Source organism: Sinohyriopsis cumingii, chromosome 10 (genome assembly GCF_028554795.1).
Source record: "Sinohyriopsis cumingii isolate HCF-2022 chromosome 10, ASM2855479v2, whole genome shotgun sequence".
NCBI classification, from domain to species: Eukaryota; Metazoa; Mollusca; class Bivalvia; order Unionida; family Unionidae; genus Sinohyriopsis; species Sinohyriopsis cumingii.
Window position 1 is genome coordinate 850,579 of NC_142970.1, and position 23,949 is coordinate 874,527.

General features: G+C 35.9%; 1 protein-coding gene and 1 long non-coding RNA gene across 4 annotated transcripts in view; both read right to left on the minus strand.

The window, feature by feature from the left end:
* The window catches only part of LOC149789479 (importin subunit beta-1-like), a 208,535-nt gene that overhangs the window by 100,604 nt on the left and 83,982 nt on the right, over window positions 1-23,949 (minus strand). For all 3 annotated transcript variants that reach the window (XM_089971493.1, XM_089971494.1, XM_089971491.1), the window contains exon 12: window positions 20,387-20,631. In XM_089971493.1, coding sequence (XP_089827619.1) covers window positions 20,387-20,631 — 245 coding nt within the window. The remainder of the gene's footprint in view (window positions 1-20,386; window positions 20,632-23,949) is intronic.
* LOC149789480 (uncharacterized) lies at window positions 1,583-3,991 on the minus strand. Its single transcript, XR_016423666.1, has 2 exons — window positions 3,524-3,991; window positions 1,583-2,379 (listed from the first exon to the last, which is right to left on the minus strand). It is a non-coding gene; the product is annotated as an uncharacterized LOC149789480 (long non-coding RNA).

The following is a 23,949-nucleotide window of genomic DNA, read 5'->3' on the forward strand; positions in this document are numbered from 1 at the left end:
TATATCGATGCATCAATTCAGAATGATACTTTTGTATATATGTAAAAAAGAGAAAGACTTTGAGAATACCCATTTGCCATCTACAAGTTAACATAAATTGAAATGGTTTGTAATCTGCACACACACACACACCAATGCACAGATCCGACCTTTCAATCAAATCCACAAATATTGACCAATTGGATTAGAGTGTCAGATGCTACGGTAACATCGGCCATGTTTTACACACAAACGTGTCGTGAGACTACTTTCTTGATTTTTGGGATATACTGACAAAATGGTGTTTCAATGTGCATAGGGAATGTGCAATGCAGATGATATCCTGAAAGGTTGGGAGGAGGCCGTTTTGTATGTTTTCCGACTCCAAAATGTGATTTGGAAAAGGTGAAACAATAGATCAAAGCATGTGGTCAACTGCACAAACAGCTTAAAATCACCAGAATAAACCAACACAAGGCCGTTTGCTCAAATGTAATTCAGTTTAGATTTCACTGTGGTAAATAAGTATATGCAGTATTCTAGAAAGTAATGTTAAATAGAAAAATATCTAATACATATTTCGTAAGGCTGGTTTATGTTGTTGCAGTTATCATGGGTTAACTACATTTTTTCAGTACATCATAGGCTATGCAGGGCTGCCAGGTTTATCTGGTGGACGAAAAACCCAAGGAGAACCACAGACTCAAGGGAAGCTACTAAAAAAGCTTTTTCACATACCCACATTGACCGAGCCCAAGATCAGAACCTATGTGGACATAGGCGAGAGACTTAGACCACTCGGGCATCCAGGTCAAACTGTAATATTAGTGCTTTAATTATAATTATAAATTTATTTCATACCAGCCCTCTTGATATTTTTATCTTGTACTGAAGGAATTAATAACAGGTAAATACATTGGGTTATTGTCAGTGCATGTATAATGGAGCATATATTTATGTTATGACTAGGTCATGAATAAGAATAGTTCTTTATTTCTGACTACATTGTCCATATATCTAAATTAAATAAAGGTATAAAATGTTTCTTTGCTGATATTAATATAAAATGTCAGATTTACTTTGTTTTGATTGTCATAATGCATTGTTTTGTAAATATACATATTTTTCAGCACTTTGTTGGAGGAAATGGACCAAATGAGAAATATGCAGACCCCATTCAAGCTGATGGTTCACGTACTGTGCCAGCAAACAAACTTCCAGTGAAGAGAGCTTCTTCACAACAAAATGAAACCAGTCAACACAAATGCAAATGCCTTTATTTGGAAGAAATCACAGCTACATAAGAGCCACGTAACCCAAAGAATAAGTCTAGCTTTATTAATCTGTTACATATGAAATTTAACAAGTTTAATTTCAGAATAAATTCAGACAATAATCTTAAAGCAAATATGCCATTTTTCAGCACATGATAGGCTATACATGGCGGCCAGTATTAATGGTGGAGGAAGAAACTGGGAAAACCCCAGAAAGAACCACCGACCCACAAGAAGCTACTGGCAAGCTTTCTCACATACCAACATTGGCAGATTCCGAGACTCCAGCCCACGCAAATATATATAAAAACAAACATGAAAACTACGTGTTGATGAACATTATTGTGCATAAGTATTTATTTCTTACAGATTGAACAGTCCAAATATGAATTGTGAGTCAGGGTTGTCTATACAGACTGAAAACCCAAGCAAGTCACTTATCCTGAAGGTTGCAGATATGGAACTGCATAATCTCTGTAGAATTCAGCTAACTTTTGTAACATAAATGGAATGTCTGGTTTAAATCTGTCCACATACATATCCTCCTGTGTGAACACAATGAATTCACAAAATTCACAAATTGTAACCAGAAGTTGGCCTTCAATCTGTGCATAGCAAATGTGTTTTCTTTAATGATACATGCTCATCCTTCTGTAAATAGAAATCTGGTATATCATTGCATGCTTTTTCACTGGTCATTTTTCTAGCAGAGTAGCGACATTTAATTTCCACAATTCCACATACTCCAAAATTGAAAAGCCACACTCATGGAAATGTCTAGAAGGATACAATTCAAGAAACCTTTCTTTAGCAGTTTTCTCATGTCTTTTACCATATTCAAGAGCTTTGGCTTTCACATCATTTTTTGAAAGTAAACTTAATAAACTTTTCACTGGGTTTCGATTTTCTTCATATTAATTTTCCAAAATTACATGCTGTAAGTCTGTCTATTCTCTCACGAAACCAGTGATTCGATAAGGCCTGATTTCTTGTCTGTTATCTCAGTGTCACATGGATTCCCATTGAGTAATTTGAACTCATTTGGTAAACACACTGGAGAAGCCCTTGTCACAGATGTATTAATCCAGTCCAAAGTTATTTGTGTTGTTTCTCTCAGGTACTTTGTCTGAAATGAAGAAACGAAATACTTTTCTTATTTTTTCAGGGATATCAACAATGGATATGTTAGCAGCTGCACCTGAGAATCAGGATCTAAGGCTCAAAATGTCAAATAGTTCAAGAGAGATCCAAGAGCTTCAACTTAAAGTGTCATCAAAAGATAAAGAAATTCAACATCTGAAGAAAATAATTGCCAAGAAACAAACACCGAGTGTAGTAATTCTGAAGTATAAGGAAAACACACTGAAAAATTTGTTTAAATGCTATACAGGAATCACATGCATAAGCTTTTTAGCTTTATTGGCCTTTCTTGCCCCTATAGTGTCCAGTCAAATGTGGACCAGGACGAAGGGATACAAAATGCCTAAGCCAGGAAGATGGCCTGTTTTTAACAATATGTAGGTTTAGGCATGGTTTTGGTTTAAAAGATTTGGCCACACGGTTTGGACTCACAGCACAGTCATCTAGTGTTGTGTTTAACACATGGCTCGATCTTTTGTATTTAAAACTTGGCCTGCTTTCAATTTGGCCACATAAAGATACTATAATAAAAAACATGCCATCTGAATATGGGAAAGATTTTCCCTTTACCATTATTATTATAAATGAACTTTAGTTAAAACTCAAATTCCAAGTGCACTTTGTCTACAGAGTCAGTTATATAGTGATTATAAATCTGCAACAACTCTAAAGGGGTTGATAGGTTACGATACTAATGTTTGCTTCAGAATTGTTTACAGGTTCAATTTTGGATAAATCTATCACAGAACAATCTGGTTTTTATATGCTTAAAACACTAAAATCAATTGGTTATATTAAAGAAGGAGGTGCCATAATGGTAGAAAAAGGTTTCAATATTGCAAAAGAAATAGATGAACTTGGTTTGAAAATAAACATTCCACCATTCGCATCGGCAAGTTAGGCAATTGACAGCTTCTGAAACACTTTTGACAAACAAAATTGCCCAACATAGGGTACATATAGAACATCTCATATGTAAAGTTAAAACCTATGAACTTTTATCACACTGTATTCCTTCATCTTTGTTTCAAAAAGCCAACAAAAATGGACAGTGTGTTGTCTTCTAACACTTTCTCAAGATGTATTTGTTAAGGATGAACACTGATAGTACCTGATATGATAATACTGACCTGATCTACATGTCTCCTAGAGTTGTTGATACTTTAGGAATGTTTGGTGCAATTCTACACTCTAAGGGTGTTCCCTTCAAACTAGAGAGATGACATGTCCTTTCCATCCACTTTCGCTACTCTAAATGTAAAAGAAATGTAAATGAAATAATCGTGTTAAACAATGTTGTTTCTGTGTTTACTTCATATCAGTGCCCATTTTACACGTCTATAATTTTTGCACATATTGTCAATCTACACCTTATTAGTAGTTCTATTTGATGACATTGTACTGTACATTTACATGAATATTTTTCTATTATGTATCAATTCAAGTATGTTGCATCAGCATGATGAATAAAAACAAAGTATTAATGCTGTATTGTTTCTTGTGTTTATTTCAATCTATTAGTAATAAATAGTTAACTCTATGTTACATCTACAATAAGATTTTATACATGTATTTCTGTTGGGAAATAATTTGTAATTTAAATTCATACTTTTTGTTTATATCCATCTGGCAAACGACTGGCTTCCTTTTCCTACTCTCTGTCGGTCTAGCAACCATGACATGGTTAAGTGGCACTAGTTTTATATTCTATGCCCTTAGCACGTGCCATTGCTGAGGTATGCTTGTGAAGTTATGTAGTCTGAAACCCTGTAGGGACTTGCCCTACTAAATGGGAGCAATGACCACTCACCCTGCAACAATACATTTTTCAGATAACAATAATTATAATGAGTACTTTGTATAGCGCCTAATCTTTTGAAGCTCTAAGCACTTTACAACATTAACAAACACCTATAACATAAAAAACATAAAATGATATCATTACAAAAAACAAACACCATGAAATTAGAAAACATGAAAAACATGCTCAAAATATTTAAGGTAGGGAACATTATTAGGTCTTTAAGTTTGTTCTTGCAGTCAAATAAGTGAGTTTTAAGAGCACTCTTGAATGGGATCACTGTCTTTGCATCTAAGTTCAGTGGGCAATTCATTCCACGTTGCTGGGCCCTGGTATGCAAAAGATTGTTGTCCGTATGACTTTGTTTTCGTCGTGGGAATGATCAAAATATGATTGTCAGAAGAGCGTAAGTATCTTGCTGGTCTGTACATATGGGTGATGTCGGATAGGTATGTGGACTGGAGTCCATCATTGAAACGTAGCACAGAGAACAAATTTTGTGTTTGATTCTGGATCGAATGGATAGCCAGTGTAGGGTACAGAGCAGCGGAGAGGTGTGCTCTGATCATGGTACTTTAGGTATAATCTGAGCAGCTGTGTTTTAAACGTTTTGAAGTTTTTGGAATAGATATTGAGATGAACCAGACAGAATTGAGTTACAATAGTCCAGTCTTGAAAGTACTAATGAACATAGAAGTGTTTCACTAGCATCAACCGAAAGATATTTGTGAATGGAGCTGATGGGTCTCAGCTCAAGATATGCAGCCTTGCATATGTTCATGACATGTCCGTGCAATGAGAGAGTGCTGTCCAGAGTGACACCTAGTTTTCGTACTGACTAAGTGAATGTACTGTTGGTGTTGCTGATATTTATTGTTTGAGGTAAAGGATGTGAATGAGAAAGTCTTTGTATTGTGATCAGAATGGCCTCAGTTTTATCATCATTCATCTGCAGCTTCTTATATGTCATCCATGATTTCATATCAGATATACACCTCTATAAACCTTGGATGGCAGCATCAACTTCAGTTGGGTGGCTAGATTTGTATACTTGGGTGTCATCAGCGTACAATTGGTGAGACTGGATGATGATCTATGACACTTGAGAGCGGCTAAGTGTACAGAATGAAGAGAACAGATCCAAGGACAGACCCTTGTACACCACCACAACACAGATTAACTGGGCTGGAGTGTATTCCATTTGCAGACACAATTTGTGTCCTGTTGACCAAGTAGGACTTGAACCACATTAAGGCTGTATCATGAATGCCAAATACATGTTGGAGACAGCGAATATATCATGGTCTATTGTGTCAAATGCTGCAGACAAATCAAGGAGGGTGAGGACTGTAATCTTTCCAATGTCCAAAGCAGAAAGTCATTAACTACTTTTAGAAGAGTAGTTTCAGTACTGTGGCAAGGGTGATGTGCAGATTATACACTGGTAAAAAGAATGTTTGAATTCAGATGAGATATAAATTGGGATAGAACAACCTTTTTTTAAGATTTTTTATATGAATGGGAGATTAGAAACTGGGTGGTAGTTCTTTAAATCATTGTTGTTGAGTGTTGGTTTCTTCAGCAGAGGCTTTATAATGGCAGTTTTGAAAAATGATGGAAATTCCCCTGATGAGAGAGAGGTATTAATAACATCAATTAGTGAAGTCAATACTGGATCTAAGCACTCAAGCAGCAGTGATGTTGGAATTTGATCAAGTTCACATGACTTTGGTGCACTCTTCATCACGATTGTTTATACTAAATCCATAGATACAGATTCAAATGCTGCTAATGGTTGCCACTGAAATTCTGTATCCCAACTGTAGGGTGGCGACGAGTCAATTGAAATTTGTTGTCAAGTTTACCTCTAACGGTTTGTACTTTGTCAAGGAAGAAATCTGCGAACAGGTCCGGAAGGTCGACTGGAGAGAAGGTAGTTGGAAGTTGTGTACCTTTGTCCCTTGACATTAGCTTGTTAATAATCTCAAAGAGCTCTTTGCAGCTGGAACTTTCCATGATCTTAGTAGTGGAGTGGGCCGATTTCGCTGCATGGACTATGTTTGTGACGTTTTTCTTAGTGGCTTCACAGATCTGCTTATGATTAGTGAGCCTGGTGGAAAGCCAAAGCCTCTCAGCTTTACAGCGGTCTCTTTTAGCAGTGCAAAGCTGGTCCCTAAAAATGCTATACCATGCAAAACACTTTTGAACTGATACTCTGCACTTGGTAGCTGGGGCATGTTTGTTGAGCAATGAACGCTGGCAGTTATCGAGTTGTTCTGCTATAGGAGGTAAGCAAGTTGTTAGGTTTGCTTGGATGTCATGCATTAGTTTGGTTCTATTTATTGTACGGAGGTTTCTTAGTAGCAAATAAAGGAGAAGGCTTAGGGATTGATAAGTCAAGATGGCATATAATGCAGAAGTGATCTGATGCAAGTTCATGGGATACCAGGGAGGAATGTAGAATGTTATCATCAGGTCTATGAAGAATCCAGTTTAAAATGTGACCATGTTTATGGAGGGGTTGTTCAACTGTTTGAGGTTGAAAACATTAATGGAATCTATGAATTTTGATGCGTTTGGGTTTCCGGGACAGTAAAAGTGAAAGTTCAAATCTCCAAGAATAATCAGGTTCCCACCTATCGAATTTCCATACTCCGGAGACTTGAAAACTGCTAGAAAGAGAGGTTCAGTCAGCTTGCTTTTTTCAACTAGGAGGAGGGCAGTATAGGAAGAAAAAATGGACTGACCTTTGTTCCAATGTAAAGACTAGTTCAAACAATGTGTGGTAGCAATTGAAAGTTGTGGTGTCGTTAAGACATTTGATCATGAAGTTCTTTATGATGACAGCAATTCCACCTCCGCAAGAGTGGCAGGGGAACGACTTGATGGAGTAACTGGTGGGAGTTAGATCCAAGCAAAAATGAACAGTGATATAGTTAAGGTAAAGTCTATTCAATCCCAACTAATGAAGGCTCTACACCTTTAATGTCATCAAAAATCTTCCAGAGGCCATCAATATATGACATCGTACACCGAGGGGGATCCAACAAGGACGATGATGGGGGTTGTGGTATTTAAAAAATGTAAAGTCACAAAACCAACACCAGCGCCATCTACCAGAGAAATAATTTAGACTGCAGTGGCATATTGTTTTTCTAATGCAAAGGGATTTCAAACCAATTTTAATTTTGACAATTTGTATTGGTTGGGGGGGGGGGGGGGAGTCAAAGCTTTGTGATATCATATGAGGGAGCTGAGTTTTTGTGACAGGAATGGGTACAAAAAAATCCGCCCAAATTACCTGACGTCATTTATGGCTGATCGCAGACTAAAATTATTGATCACTGTGGCCAGGTACTAAATTTGGTCAAGAGAAAAGGACCTGGGGTGAAATCAACAGCTAACATGATACTACGATTTTTATTTTCAACAGCTGCTGCTTTCATTGTGAGATTACAGCATGCTAACACCTTTAGGTTGACCTCATCAAAATATATCCATGTACATAATTTAACATTTGTTTTTGCCAAATGTACTTCTCGAACAGAGTGTATATAATGACATTCTAAAGGAATATGATGTATGAGGATCAAAAAAGAAGTCAATACAAGTCATTTTAAAGTATGTGCAATCAATCTGTAAAAAAATAACACACATTACTTAAAATAATAATAATAATAATAATAATAATAATGATGACTTTGTATAGCGCCTAATCTTTAGAAGCTCTAAACGCTTTACAACATTAGACAACACCTAAAACATAAAAAAAACAATAATTACAACAACAAAAAAACACCATGAAAATAGAAAACATAAAAAAAAACATGCTGAAAATATTTAAGGTAGGACACATTATTAGGTCTTTAAGTTTGTTCTTGCGGTCAAAATAAGTGAGTTTTAAGAGCACTCTTGAATGGGATCACTGTCTTTGTGTCGAAGTTCAGTGGGCAATTCATTCCACATTGCAGGGCACTGGTATGCAAAAGAATGTTGTCCATATGACTTTGTTTTCATAATGAAAATAGTGAGTATACAACTGTCAGAAGAGGAGCACAGTATCTTGCTGGCGTGTACACATGGGTGAGGTCAGATAGCTATGTTGGACTGCAGTAGATACTGAGATGAACCAGACAGAGTTACAATAGTCCAGTCTTGAAAGTATTAATGAACACGCAAGTGCTTTAGTGTGATCAACTGAAAGATATTTCTGAATGGAGCTGATGCATCTCAGCTCAAGATATGCAGCTAAATAGTACCGAATGTCTACATGACCTGTATGACTTGCTATAACAGTTCCATTACTTCAGGGTATTAAATAGTTCAAACATTAAAAATAGTTCATAAAAAATACAAAACATTAAATCTTACCCCGCTTTACATGAACACTATGCATCTTCGCACTTTTCCTCCGTAATTTTGGTGTGCAGAGGCTGGTTCTTTTTCACAGATGGCAAGCATCTTGCTTCTACGCAAATCTTATTTTCAAGCTCCAAAACTTTGATCTCGTGTATCTATCCTTGCATAAAGTAGTTCAAACCCTTCTTCAACACTTTACTGGAAAGTTTCAGGGAGCTATTTAAGTGAAATGTTATCGGGAATACGCGCGAGAGAATCTAAGTTGGTGCCTGTATTTGGCGACGATTCAGCCATTTTAATGGGAAACTTGGGGTTCGCAGTAACAGTCTCTAAGGGGACAGGGCTTATCTAAACATTTCGGATCTATGCATTTCATGCAAATTATGATAACCAAGAAGTAATTTCGGCATACATTCCAAACTGTGTTCCACGTATATAATGAAGTACTTTACTCATTTAATAACCACTGTCATGCAAAGTTTCTACTTCAAATTTTTTTTCTTGATACCTTTGGTCGATTTGAAAGCTACGCATCCAGTTTATTACGCAGAGAAATATGTTACACTGAATTCTCAAATGTGGTTATAGCTTGTTCCGCTCCAGGTTAAACAATAACCAATCAGAAATCAATGTAGCTTATTCTCCGCATGACAAACAGAAGTATTGGCAAACAACAGAGTCGTCCTGGGAAAATCATTAGATATGTCAAGTACAGTGTGACCCCGCCATAACACGCTCCGTTATAACGCGAATTTGGACATAACGCAGTCGTGGTGTGGCTCCCACAATTTTATATACATGTATTTTTTCTTGTGCACATAAAATTCTTAAAAAGTATGAAAAAAAACCGTAAAATGTTACGTATCATTTTGGGGAAGAGATCGCGTGTGAATAATGCAAGACGATCACGGCATGGCTCCTGAAATTTTATATGTATTTTTCTCGTACACAAAAAAGTATTTTTTTTTCTTCTTAAAAGTAAGAAGAAAAAAACGCAAATAAGTTTATTCTGGGATCGCGTAGGTCTTCGCCAATGTCACAAACTTGGATTGGTTTTCCTTATTGTCTGCTAAACAAACCATGTGGCTTTTTTATTTGTTGGCGACATTGTTGGCTGTTTAAACTTTTATATACAACCATTGGTTTGGAGTGCAGAAATTCAGAGGTCCCATGAAAGGAAGCCACAAACTGGATATAAAATGCAATGAAATTTATCTATTGTTACATTAACAAATTCTTTGTCCAATACTGACAAACCATCTAAACAGTGCATTGTTATATTATAATCCGCTTATCTTGACATCTAGCATGAGTTCTGAATGTTCTGAAATATCCGCTTTTTTGTTGTTGACATTTCTGGCAACGGAGATCAATAGGACGAGGCATTGTCTCGTAATCTATCTTTCATCGGATTTTCGGCCGCTCGCTAGTAATTATTATGTTTACAAAGACTGGCATTTGTATGTGGATGGTAAGTAAAATTCCTCTTCGTTTCACTCAGAATTAAATCCATCAGAACGCTCACGTTTTCTGTAATAATCCATGTCATCAGAACACCTGCGTCTCTATCGTCCGTTGACCCTTTGTTAATTTTCAGACGCATGGATGGAAGGCAGCATCACGCTGCTACCACAAATAAATAAAATAAAAATAAAAAATTATTGCTATATTCAGTAGGCATGGAGGGACAGTAACTAGAATAGTCTAAACGATGGCCAATTCCTTTTTAAAAATGTACCCAGATAAAATATTTTGCTGAAATTTCAAAGGAAACAGATTACCTTTGAAGCACCAACTGTTATGAAAACGTACTCAGCAAATGGAAAAAATATCGGTCTCAATCATACAATGCAATTATTTGATGTTGCCTCCACAATAAGAAATGGGCATTTGTTTGGTTCTCCAAAGCTGTCTTTTAGCGGCGACTTCAAAAGCGCAGGCACCCTTCATCAAAGAAAGCCGACTACACTCTTTCAATAACAGCAAAAGAACTTTTCTTCAAAGGAAGTCAGTACCAAACTTAAATAAAAGTGATGGAATCTAATGGATATTTGCATTTTCCAACGTGACTGGAACACGTTAACTGTGCTGTGAAAGTTTACTTTTTGCAGGGAAAAAGTAATGGCGGCTTAAAACACAAACTTAACTTTTACCGACTTGGAATGTACTTTAAAGTAAATGTGCTTCGTCAATCGTTACATGATTGTGCTATGCTTTTCCAGTGAATTCAGACCAATATGACCTTTTATAAAATCAATGAATATTTTAAAGCTGTGTGTCCATATTTTCGATGTAATCACTTGTATTGTGGATTCAATGTATATGATGAGGTTCGCGGGTGAGTACATGGTGTTGATACTCTATTCATGCCATACATTGGACATTTATATATAAACAGGATTCACGTATATGTACCAATTTATGGTTCTCCAAACAAAGTAAATTATTATATTATGTCTTCTCTGTTTTCACTACAGGTGTATTTCTCGTTTAATATGCATCAATTCGAGAAGGTAACTGTGCCAACAAAGCACATATTTTACCGCCCGCATTTATTACCCTCCCCTCACAATTTTGTTTTGTTGTTGTTGTTGTTGGGGGGGGGGGGGTGTTTACATTTTCTTCAGCTAACTGACTTGGTTGCATGTAACACATTCGGTATATAACACAGTCGGGTTTTATGGCTCCCAACTACCGTGTTATAGCTGGGTCACATTGTACTTGTTTTGAAGATAACAGCGTAATGTCTTTCACATGTAAATGAGAGACAATACTGATAATAAGACAAACGGAAGTATTGGCAAACAACCGAGTCGTCCCGGGAAAATCATTAGATATGTCAAGTACTTGTTTTGAAGATAACAGCGTAATGTCTTTCACATGTAAATGAGAGACGATATTGATAAAAAGATGTTTTCAAATCATTTATGTTGTACAAAACAAAGGGAGCCAGCATTAAATGCGCTAAAACTTTGGATAGAACCCCCTGCAACCCAACAGGTAGTCTTTTCATCAATACGAATTGCAAATAAAAATATGACAACTATATGTCTATTGTAGTTTGTGTACTGGAAATAGAACCAGAATTTTGATATACATGAATGGGTACCACCTACCTTCCAAAGATGGAAAGACGATCAAATTCATATGTGTATCGATATGTATCTTATCGATATGTATCGTATCAAATGCTGCATATCATGAATTGCATCAATACGTGGCAGAAGTGTATCATCTCAACCCTACAACTGACTATAAATAGAATCACCAAAATCCAAACCAAGTCAATCACCTCAGCAAACATATGGTTATTAATTTGTTTTGAACAAGAGTAAATAAAAGCACCAACAGTAATAAAAAACATTTTTAAATATCCATAAAAAAGAATTATATCAATATTCAAGATTCTTCAACAAATGGAACGACACAGAAAGTGACTGCTTCAATTAACAGATATGAAACAAAATCAGGGTGGGGTGATTTGCTTTGATTTGTATTGTTTCATCAATCAAATATCAAACCCTTGCGGCTCATCAAAGAGATAAGCAGACTCTCCTTTTAGCACTGTGTTGTTGCAAAAAATCACAGGTCAAAGTTGCCAGTGATGAAAAAGAGTAAGTCTGCTGCTTACAGACCTCGACGTTAAGACAATAAATGTTTAAGACTCTGCTTCCCACATAAAAAGCTAACCCTCTTACCTGTGCTTCCCATACAACATCTATGACGTCTTTGTCTTGCTCCCCACGTTAATACTGACCACCCATGGCAAAGCCAAGAAGTTATGAGTGCTTTACAATACAATACCATTTCACCAATCGTTAATCTTTACTTCTATCATATATATGGACAATAGAAATTAATGTAAAAAGAAGTCTTGCATATTCCATATATTTGGAAAACTTAGATGTTGACTTGACAAGAGACACCTTGTAAAACAAAATTAACACTGGAAAGTTATCCTACTGTTGAACATGAAAAGTAATCCTTCATGGTACAGACAATTAAATTCCAATAAACAGCTGCCTCTAAGAAATAAAACACTGAACTTAACACCCAATGAAATACAGAGACATCATGCATAATTTACAATCAGATACCATATCATGAATCAAGTGATCTTTGTTTCAATGAAATATATTGGGACAATAAAAATAAAATGAAAGTCTTCTATCTTCTGTACATTTAGAAATGGCTGATCGACTTCTTTTGCAATATGATTTTGCTTTAACTTTATTCAAAGAAATCTGAATAAACTTACCCACTGCCTTGACAACAGGCACAACATATTATCATCTCTTGAAATGTAAAACTCGTTTAACCCTTTCATCACTAAGTAACTTTGGGGGCACAGAGTCCTCAACACTAAGTAACTTTGGAGTTGTAAAGCAAAATAACTTGTGGATTTTGAAATAACATAACTTTGCCAATTTTAAAGATTTCTGGTTGGATTAGGTGTCAAAGTCAAGGTTAAAAAACAAATTTTATGACAAACTGACTAAAATGTGCATATCTATTACAACTGTTAAAACACAGGTGCAAACAGGTAACACAACATGTAAAATACAAGTAATTATCTATTTACTTCTTAGAAGACTTAGAAAGTTCCCAAAACGTGTTCAATTGACCCTAGATGTACTCATGAATAATTCCAGTAGCAACACAAGTCTTTCTTTCAGGTATATGACAGGTAGAAATTAAAATTCCATAAAATGCCTTGATTTCATCCAAGGTGAGATTGGTCCACCCACCTGTATTGCTTCTGGCACGTTTGATAGTCGCATTCAAATTCGTTAGACGGACAATGTTTCCAAAAACTTCATCTGAATAGAATATTACAAAATATTCCAAAGCTCTCCTGGAGCCATCAAACACTTGGGTGGGTCCAACTGTCTCTGAAAACTGAAACAAATCTCTTTGGTTTTCCAAATTCATCCAAACAAAATTACGTGGAGCGTACACTTCCGGTTCAAAACCTTCACTATCTTCTTTATCGTCATCACTGTCACCCAAAAGCGCATTCCACTGCCTCTCCAGACGCTTTCTCTCATTTTCATCCAACTTTACTTGGTCGAAATTGGTAAAATCTTCTGATAATTCAAAATCTAACATTTAATTCACTTTCTTCGAACTCTGCCAATTTTTATACAAATTTCACCATTCGGAAAACTCGTTAAAAGTGCCTACTTTGTTTGATATTTCTAGTTGTATACAAGATAAAGTCACGAGATAATCCAAATATAATAGCTACATTACAAATAGGAAGTTATTAGAGGTATCTCAAAATTTATATAGTCAGGTACTAAAACATTAGAAAAGAACACTGCCTCAGACCGGTAAAGAAGTCCATAGTGTTTACAGACTTACTTCCCCATGACCGGAAAACCGGTCCATAGTGATGAAAGGGTTAAACTTCAGCTGACAACCATTTCCGTTTTAAAACTACACAAGAAAAATAAAACATCATTCCCAGCTTTAATAAAAAAATAAATTTCCAGGTCATTTCCAGGTTTTTTCCAGGATGTAATTAATTTTTTCAAGGTTCACATCTGACCATTACTGAATGGAATTAAAGAACACTTTAGATTAAAAATCTCTTACAGTATTTTCATCACAATATAAAAAGTTATGGCAAGAACATTGCATGCAAATAATATAAAAGGAAATAAGCAGACAATGATCCGATTCACTCTGATCGCTATTTCTTGACAAGTACTATTGAAGTTATTAGTTTAGATACTTAATCTATTCTATATTTGCACAGACTCTTTACTCTAAAAAAATGTTCTGATCCTAGATGAGCCCCTACTTTGTACATGGTTCCCATGATTTTCAAAAGATAAATTTCCAGGTCATTTTCAGGGTTTTTCCAGGATGAAATTTTTTCAAGGTTCACATATGACCATTACTGAATGGAATTAAAATCATTTTAAATCATAAAACATGCATTTTCTAAATCTAAAGATGGTTTTCTTTCAAGACTCTCCAAAACAACGTCAGAAAAGATGATCAAGTACAAAACCACAAAATGTATCACACAAAACAAGTTTGATTATATTCCTTTAAATTGGCATGAAAAGTCATTTCAATGTACAAAATAAAACTTCTAATTTTATTTTGCTGACCTGCATTATGTTGCTAAGTGGGAACAACATAATGAATATACACTAGTTTTCTTTCCTTTACTTATAGAAAGTAAACATTTCCTATTACAGTATAAAAAAACAATAAACGCAAATAATTATAATCTTGTCTTGTAAAAAAGAGAGTTTAACCCCGACTTTATCTGTGCCAATAAAATCCCAAGCAAGATTTATAAAACACCCTAATCTCCTTAACTCATTCGGCCCCAGCACTGTTTTCAGTATCTCTGCTGATATGCCTCAGAAGCACAAAGCCGTGTCTAGCTGCTTATGCCCCATAGTTTTTACCTGTTTGAAAACATCGTGCACATGCATTCACTCTTACCTTAATTTCTCTTCTTATATCCAAACAAAATCCACGAATTTTTCACCATTTATTTCAAATGACTTTGTCGACACATTGATGTAATTTTTTCGCTATTTGTCGAAGTTTTTCACAACTTATTTATCCAGTATTTACAAACTTATGTGCAACGTTTATCCGCAAGAACTCCGTCATCATCGCTGTCAGCATCATCATTTTCGGACGATTCAATCTCAGAAACTTCTATGTCCAAATCTAAATCTCACAAAATATTCAACTGCTGAACATATCTTTCCTCAGCATGCTCAATATTTTCGAGATCAAACCTGAGAAACACCACATTTTTGCTCTCATCAAAATTCACTCTTCCATCCGCCATCATTTACGATTTTTCATGAACAGAACACGTGTAGTTAAACCGCTCTCAAACTTTAGCCTTTTGCTTCAGAACAATTCAAATTTCCACAAATGAAAGTAAAATCATTTCTGATTGGTTTGATAGTTGTTTAGTTCTTGGAATAAACCATTTCTAACCAATCACAGACATTGTATCTAACACACATTCATCAAGCCTGGAGACGGGATTGGCCATTGAATGCAGTAAACAATTCACGACTACAGGCTGGACCGGCCAATGAATGCAGAAACCGGATCACGCCTACAGACGGGATCGGGGCCGAATGAGTTAAGAAGATCTGGTTAAAAATCCATCATTTAAAAAATATTTTCAAAAGGGTTCATTTCAATTTTGACAAAAGACCTTCAAAATTATATACTGTTGTATAAACAAGGAATAAATTTTCTGTAACATCAACTTGTCTTCTGGTAATTTGTTAAACCGGTCCCCAAACCTGTATTGATACAGGGGCTTGAATAGTTCTTTAATATATAATACAAGGGACAACAATTTCTCACATCAGCTCTGAGATTCAACAATTTGGACTAAAACGAATAGCAGTCAGTTATCTACTCCGGGTTTCCACATAATACTCCCACCCCATTTTTCATATTTGGACATTTAGGTTGGGCTGTGGGGTCGTTACATTTGCATATTGAAAATTTGGAATTTGCCGCCACTGTGCGGTAGCGATATATGGTAGTCACTTACCAGCAGGCCTAATTAATTTCAACTTATGTTATACTGACTTATACCTGCATGAAATCAATAGAAAAATGATTCATTTTCTCGTCATGTCTTTATTCCAATGACTGACTACACCAAACTACGGCACTGATGAAACCTGACCTGGTACTCGACATTTGCATTACTAGTCACTTCATGAATCTCAAACGACAAAATCTGAAGTCCATTAGTCAAGTCATATCAACAAAAAACTCCATTTTACTGTTGTAGAGAAATTCAATTATATTGTGTGTGTGTGTGTGTGTCTTTTTAATATATTTTTAACATAGCTTTAACAATTTTTTAGTCATATCTACAATGTCAGCAGTGTGACAGTTTATAGTGAGGTCTAGCACTGGGGCATCATGCTGCAGACATATAGCATGATGTCTCAGCCAGTCACATTATCCCGACACCAGGCCAACCAGTCCTAACACTAACCTCTCAATGCTAAGCGCCATGCGAGGCAGCTGTTAGTACTATTTTTGTAAGTCTTTGGTATGACTCACCCAGCGATCAAACCCACGACCTCCCACATCTGAGGCGGACGCTCTACCCACTAGGCCACCGGAGCGGTCTCAATTATATTAAATGAAAGTCAGATACTTATCATTAGTGGTTTTCATGGCTTCCACGTAAGGAAAGACACGGATATCAAGCTGACTTTGAAAATTGAAGTCTACTAGACGAATCTAATCAGATTACAAACTAATAAAAGATTGCCTCTGCAGACCTGCCAACCCTGACAAGTCTGTCTCAGTAAAGCAGCTGATTTTTTTCCTTAAGACTGACCAGTTTTCAGTAAGGTGTGAGAAAATATCGATATCTGCTATTGTAAAGCTGGAAAACGTAATTAAAAGTTTGACACATCGACGATAAACATCATGATCAACTGAAAAGTTTGTAAAGAATGCGTAGACTGTATTTACCACTAGTACAGTTGCATAAACTCTAGTTCCAAACCCTATGCAGCTCAATGGCTTGTTGCTATCTCTCAACATGACATAATTCCTGGAAATTCTTTTCCATTTCACATGACAATGGCAATCTTATCTCCTGCCACGAGACATATTCAAATTGGCACATGATGTCCAATAAACATGTGTCCTTTCCAGCTTTTATTCACCAGAATCTTAATTCTCCTGTGTTGATTTTTGAACACTTTTCTATAAGCTTTCTTCCCTTTTGTCCTAAACATGCATTGCTTTAAAGACGTTATTTCTAAAAATTCTATAATCAACATTTGATCATGCAGACGCTTCTCATGAACAAATATGTGCTGTTTTAAGCATCTGGGATTATGTTGTAAAGTTAGTCTGGTTCCCTGACTAATTTCACTAATTCTAAGATGAAACCCAGGTCCAAATAAAACATGGATGAACCAATTATCCTGATGTTTCGGCAACCATCATTTTTCAGTAGTTTTTGCTAGTATGCCTAAGTCCGTATTTTAAAGGTAATTTTCGTAAGGCTTACAGCAAAATCTAAGAGTTGGCAGGTCTGCCTCTGAATGCAGATTATGTTTCAGATGAATTCTAATTTTTTTTAAAATAACAAGGCAAAGTAATAAAATAATTATTTACAACTGCTGAACATTAAAACATACGGCACTTAAATGACATTCTGCTGAAACGACATAAGAACAGAAAGCAACGCATAAATTGCTTATTCAACACCTTACTAAATCACCAAACATGTTCCCTGTTACTAACAAAGAGGGGCCCCGAGTGGCCGAGTGGTCTAAAGCGCTCTCTGTTACGGATCACTGCCATCTCACCTCTGTCTGCGTGGGTTCGAGTCTCGGATTCGGCCAATGTGGATATGTGAGAAAGCTTGCCAGTAGCTTCTCGAGGGTCGGTGGTTCTTTCCGGGGATTTCCTGGTTTCTTCCTCCACCATTAATACTGGCCGCCATGTATAGCCTATCGCGTGCTGAAAAATGGAATTAAACCCTACAACAACAACAACAACAACTAACAAAGGAATAAAAAAAAAGTCATTGTCACATTTGAAACTTAAAGACCTTGCTCTGAACTTGTGCATTTCAAGTATTTATTTGACCGTTCAACTGAAACTACACAAGGGCATAAATTAGCAATGCAGCATGTTTAAAACTCAGTAAAACCAACTCCATTACAATTATTGGAGCTGATATCATTTGCATAGCTTGCATAATACTTCACTATGATTATGTCACTAAGCCCTAATATTTTACGAACACAGCCAATGTAAATATCTTCCAAACTTCAATTACATATTTCATGTTTGATTCTTTCAGGCATTATATTATTAATATGCAGTCTACTGCTGTGACATATATCATCCAAATGCTTCAAAAGTAAAATTTACAGACAAGGCCTTGACCTCTGCTCTACAGAGTCATATGGCTTTCACGAGAATTGAAATTAAAAAAAGCTCAAAACAAAATTTATCAAATAATTTTGATTATGTCATTGAATACATGAATTACCACAACATAATGCAAAATAGATGTGATAACATAAAAATAACAAATGTTTCAAAAACAGATGGATGAAAACAGTACACAATGGAAAACATACACAGGAACATACATTTTGTCCTTGTGGCCAGGTGAGCTAACAACTAGTGGTCCAAATGAGCCAGAGACTGCTTATCTGGCACCCGAAGACAAGAGCAGTTGGCCAAGAAATCTGAGTCAGTCAACTGCTTTTTAAATTTCATCCTATGCCCTCGACTGCACATAATGAAAACAACTGTTTCATGGTTTCTCTATTTAATGTGGTTTGAAGGTTTTACAGCACAGCAACAGAAGCAGATTATCAAGTGCCACTGGAGTAAACTAACACCATGTTAGCCAAGCTGGGCTCATCAGGTCATGGAATTAGGACCTGTACTGAAGTACAATACACCAAGCCATGCATTTCCTGTATTTCATATCTTCATTTATATGTGATGGTAATAAACTGTTCAATACTTGGAGGCCTTAAATGCTAGGTTTCTGTTGTTCTGTGTATTTGATTTAATTTATATTTGATTTGTTTGGTAATTTTAAAATCATTTTTTTATTTCATTACATGTCAAAATAATGTAATTTTTTGTACTAGGAATTTCGTATTTTCCAGAAATCAGTTTGACCCGACTGTTAGTTGTGAACACCGAACTTTGTATCTTTTGCTGACCAAGTTCCTGGAATCAGTAAACAACTTTTTTTTATTCCTTTTTAATGTGTGAATGATAAAAGTGAAATCAAGGCTGTATTGGAATGTGACCGTAGCTGTGTAGATACCTTCTAAACCAGAGGTGGGCAAACTTTCCAGTGCAAGTGCCGCATACACAAATTTACACCTTGTCGCAGGCCGCATAGTTCATTAAGTAAAATAATTAATATTTGAAATAGCAAAAACAAAAGGTTTTTCTAAATAACATCATAATTAATTTTCAGCTGCTAATATGTTGTTAATACTTGAAAACTTAAACTTCAAAAGAAGCACATTTATTTGACAAACAGTAACATAAACAGAGTCAGTGCGAATTATGATTTGTTCCTAGGCCGCATGAAAGCCCTTGGCGGGCCACATGCAGCCCACAGGCCATAGTTTGCCCACCCCTGTTCTAAACCATTCTAGAATGTGATCACGTGACCCTCATACTGGAATCTGTTTTGTGTCTCAAGTTACTGAATAACCAGGCTTCTAAGCACTGGGATGTAATGTGTTATTTTGTTATGACCAGTTTGGAGCTAAATTTTAGTTTATATTCAAATTATTTGGAATCTAAAAGATTAATTCTTTTCCTGGAAATATCTGAGTGCTCATACAGAATTCTTGGACACAGACATTTCTTTAAATTTTATTTGGAAATTCATACATCAGAATATTGTTTGTGAATCAGCAAAGAACTGTAGACATATCCGTAATATGAAGGCTACAGTATACATCATACCAGCCATTTTGGACTTTTCCTCGAGACTCGAACTTGAATTCATTAGAACATTTCATTACTAGGACTTCTAACATTTAATTTGTGGATTATTCTTGGATTTGATTCTTAAAACAGTGAGTTCTTATTTTTTCATTTTTACAGTATTTTTCCATGGAAATAAATTATTTGTTATATGTTTCAAAGCTTGTTATTTCAGTCTTTCTTTTGTTACTGTTTATTAGAGCCTAAACATGTAACATCAGACCGTTCTCTCAAAGCTGGAAAGATTCTGCCGAGCAAATGTCCGAGGACCAACACTAAAGCATCACTAGACAATTCCTGACAATGCATATATAGTACTTACCCAGCAAATATTGCTTGCAACTCGAGGCTCAGAATTCAACCCTTCAACTAAAGCTAACAACAGGAGATTTAAATATTGTTCATTTATAACAGCATCAGGTAGAATTTCACACACTCTGCCAACAGTCCAGGCAGCTGTGTCACGAACTATCACACTGGGATCTTTTAACAGTTCTATTAACATTGGCATAGCTTGCTCAACTATGGGTTTCAGCTTTGCTGGATCTGGGCCTTCCAGGATAGACCCTGCAAAAACAAGACATTTTTACAAAAACATTAATTTAAGTCAGCTAATTTTTTTCTTCAAAAGAAGCATATTTAGAATGCTCCAAACTCACGCTCTAAGTACCTTTTCATACACAAGTAATATCAAAATATCCATTGTTACCAAAGCAATTTCAAATAAAACCCAAAAATAAAGTCCCTCAAAGGGACTGACAATACTTTCCAAAAAGTATTAGTAAGATTCTAGAATACAAATGTTTCTTCCATCTTTCAATTTATAAAACTATATGTTGTAAAACACTTTAAATTCTTGGGTTTCCAATTTTTGAAGGTGGATCAGACCATGAATTTATAGTCACAACCAAGCTGTTATTCATCCCACCCCCATCATATGCAATTGAAAAGCATCATCTGTTTCTTCATTTTAGCACCATGGCTATCTGTTGTGCTGAGGATGTTAAATATACATTAGGATTAAGTATATGCATGATGGGAAACATTGCAACTGACTGACTACACAATTTAAATGCAAAATTTCATCATTAAAACTGATATCAGATTGTAATGACTATTCATATTTTCTCAAGGTGTCCTTTATTTCCCAGAGAACATCAAATTCCCATGTATGAACAGATGTCAGGACTGTTAACTGCTAAACAGCTGGTATTGTTATTGTACAAAAAGAAAAACTTTTCCTGCTTCATCAGTGACCTTGCCCTTTGATCTCGAAACCAAGAGCCATCTTCATTATCCCAAATGCAAGCCTTCCACAAAGTTCTGTTGAGGTATGTCAGGCAGAACTACAATTGCTGGGTGGAAACCACTTTTCTTCCAGGTTGTGTCCACGTACATGGACCCTGCGCCTTGAAAATAAGTAGGGTTTTTCTTCACATAAGGGATCCAAAGTTATTGTGCAGAGACCACTTTCCATCTTCCAGTCAGAGATCTTAACCTTTGAATTTTAAGAAAAAAGCAAGCCATCCACAAAGTTTGGCAACTGTAGATGATGCAGCAATTATTTTTCTTGTTTCAAGCATTGACACTGACCTTAACCCTTTCATTCATGTGATGGGTCATCTATCATTTAAAGTAAAGAAAGACAAGATTTTCTTATTTGTCATTATTTACAAACACTACAAAGGATTTTACATTTAAAATGAAACAAATAATCATTTTGTTTTTATTTTTTTTTTATTAACTTTACAATTTAACAGCAAACCAAGTAATGATGACTATGTGTTCTTAATTAAGCTTCCACTTACTGAGTATGGTATGGTTTTATATTTACAAGTTGTGGAGGGAATAAATAATTCAGAGAGACTGTAGTAGATTGGAAGCCCTATATAGCTTACCATTTAGCCAGGAGTTTTAGTAACCTTCACAATCGATTATCTTAGTGGTTTCCTCAACCAACCGATGAGTGATTATAATCAATAATTGGAACAACACTACATATACGAAGAAAAACTTCACACGAAACATGCCACACACAGCTATCACATGTGCTCTCAGGCATTGGTATACAGAAAGGATATGTAACATAATATATATCCTAAGTCCAGTCAAGAAACTGGTCAGATTTTCACCAAGTGGGAGTAAAAATAATGCATTAGACAAAAAGTTCCTGTACAGTCCTCACTTTGGAAGCAGCAGGAACTGGAGAGGCCTTGAGGAGCCAAGTCCACTTCTACATTCTGAGTCCCTAGAGAGAGACATATAAGTGAACAGCAGATCTGCCAACCCTGACGAGTCCGTCTCAGAAAGGCAGTTATTTTTTCCGTAAGATTGGCCAGTTTTCAGTAAGGTGCAACAAAATATAAATAACTGATATTGTAAAGCTGGAAAACATAATTAACCCTTTCAACACCATGGACCGGTTTACCAGTCCAGCGGAAATAAGTCCCCAAACACTATGGACCACTTTACCAGTCTGGGGCAGTGTTCTCTAACGTTATAGTACCAATCTATACAAATTTTGGGGTACCTCTAGTAACTTCCTACTTGTAATGTGGATATTATATTTGGATTATCTCGTGACTTTAGCTTGTATACAACTAGAAATATCAAACAAAGTAGGCACTTCTAACAACTCTTCGAATGGTGAAATTTGTATCCAAAATGGCAGAGTTCAAAGAAAGATCAGATGAGAATGAAGTGTCAGATTTAGAATTATCAGAGATTTTGACCTAGTCAAGTAGGATGAAAATGAGAGAAGGCGTCTGGAGAGGCATGGAATGCGCTTGTGGGTGATGGTGATGACGATGAATAGGACTTTGAAGATTTTGAACCGGAGGAAGTGTATGCTCCACATGGTTTTGTTTGGTCGAAGTTGGAAAACCAAAGAGATTTGTTCCAGTTTTCAGACAGAGTTGGACCCACCCAAGTGTTAGATGGCTCCAGGAAAGCTTTGGAATATTTCAAATATTCTATTCAGATGAAGTTTTTGGAAACACTGTCCGTCTGACGAATATGAATGCAACGATCAAATGTGCCAGAGGCGATACAGGTGTGTGGACAGATCTCATCTTGGCTGAAACCAAGGCATTTTATGGAATTTTAATTATTATGGACACCATGAAAATTGTAAGCGATGCTGCTACTGAAATTATTCATGAGTACATCTAGGGTCAATTGAACAAGTTTTGGGAACTTTCTAAGTTTTCTAAGAGGTAAGTAGATAATTATTTGTATTTTACCTGTTGTGTTACCTGTTTGCATTTATTTTAACAGTTGTAACAGATATGTAAATTATAGTCAATTAGTCAAAAATTTTTATTTTTAACCTTGATTTTGACACCCAATTCAGCCAGATATCTTTAAAATTGGCAAAGTTATGTTATATCAAAATCTACAAGTTATTTTGCTTTACAACTCCCAAGTTACTTAGTGCTGAGGACTCTATGCTCCTAAAGTTACCTAGTGATGAAAGGGTTAAAGGTTCGGTATTCAGAATGTGCAGCATTGCTAAACATTATGTTCAACTTAAAAGTTTGTACAGTACGCATAGATTTCATTTACCACTAGTATAATTGCACAAACTTTAGTTCCAAACCATGCAACTCAATGGCTTGTTGCTGCCTTTGAACTTGACGTCATTCTTTTTCCAATTCACATGACGATGGCAATCATATCTCCTGCCACGAGACATACTCAAATTGGCACATGATATCCAATAAAGATAACATTGTCGTTTCCAGCTTTTATTCACAAGAATCTGAATACTCCTTTTTATTCTTACGTTTATTATTGACACTTTTTTTTTAGAAGCTTATTTTCCATTTTGTCTTAAACATGCATTGCTTTCTGGGCGCTATTTAAAAAAAAATGTTATAATCAGCA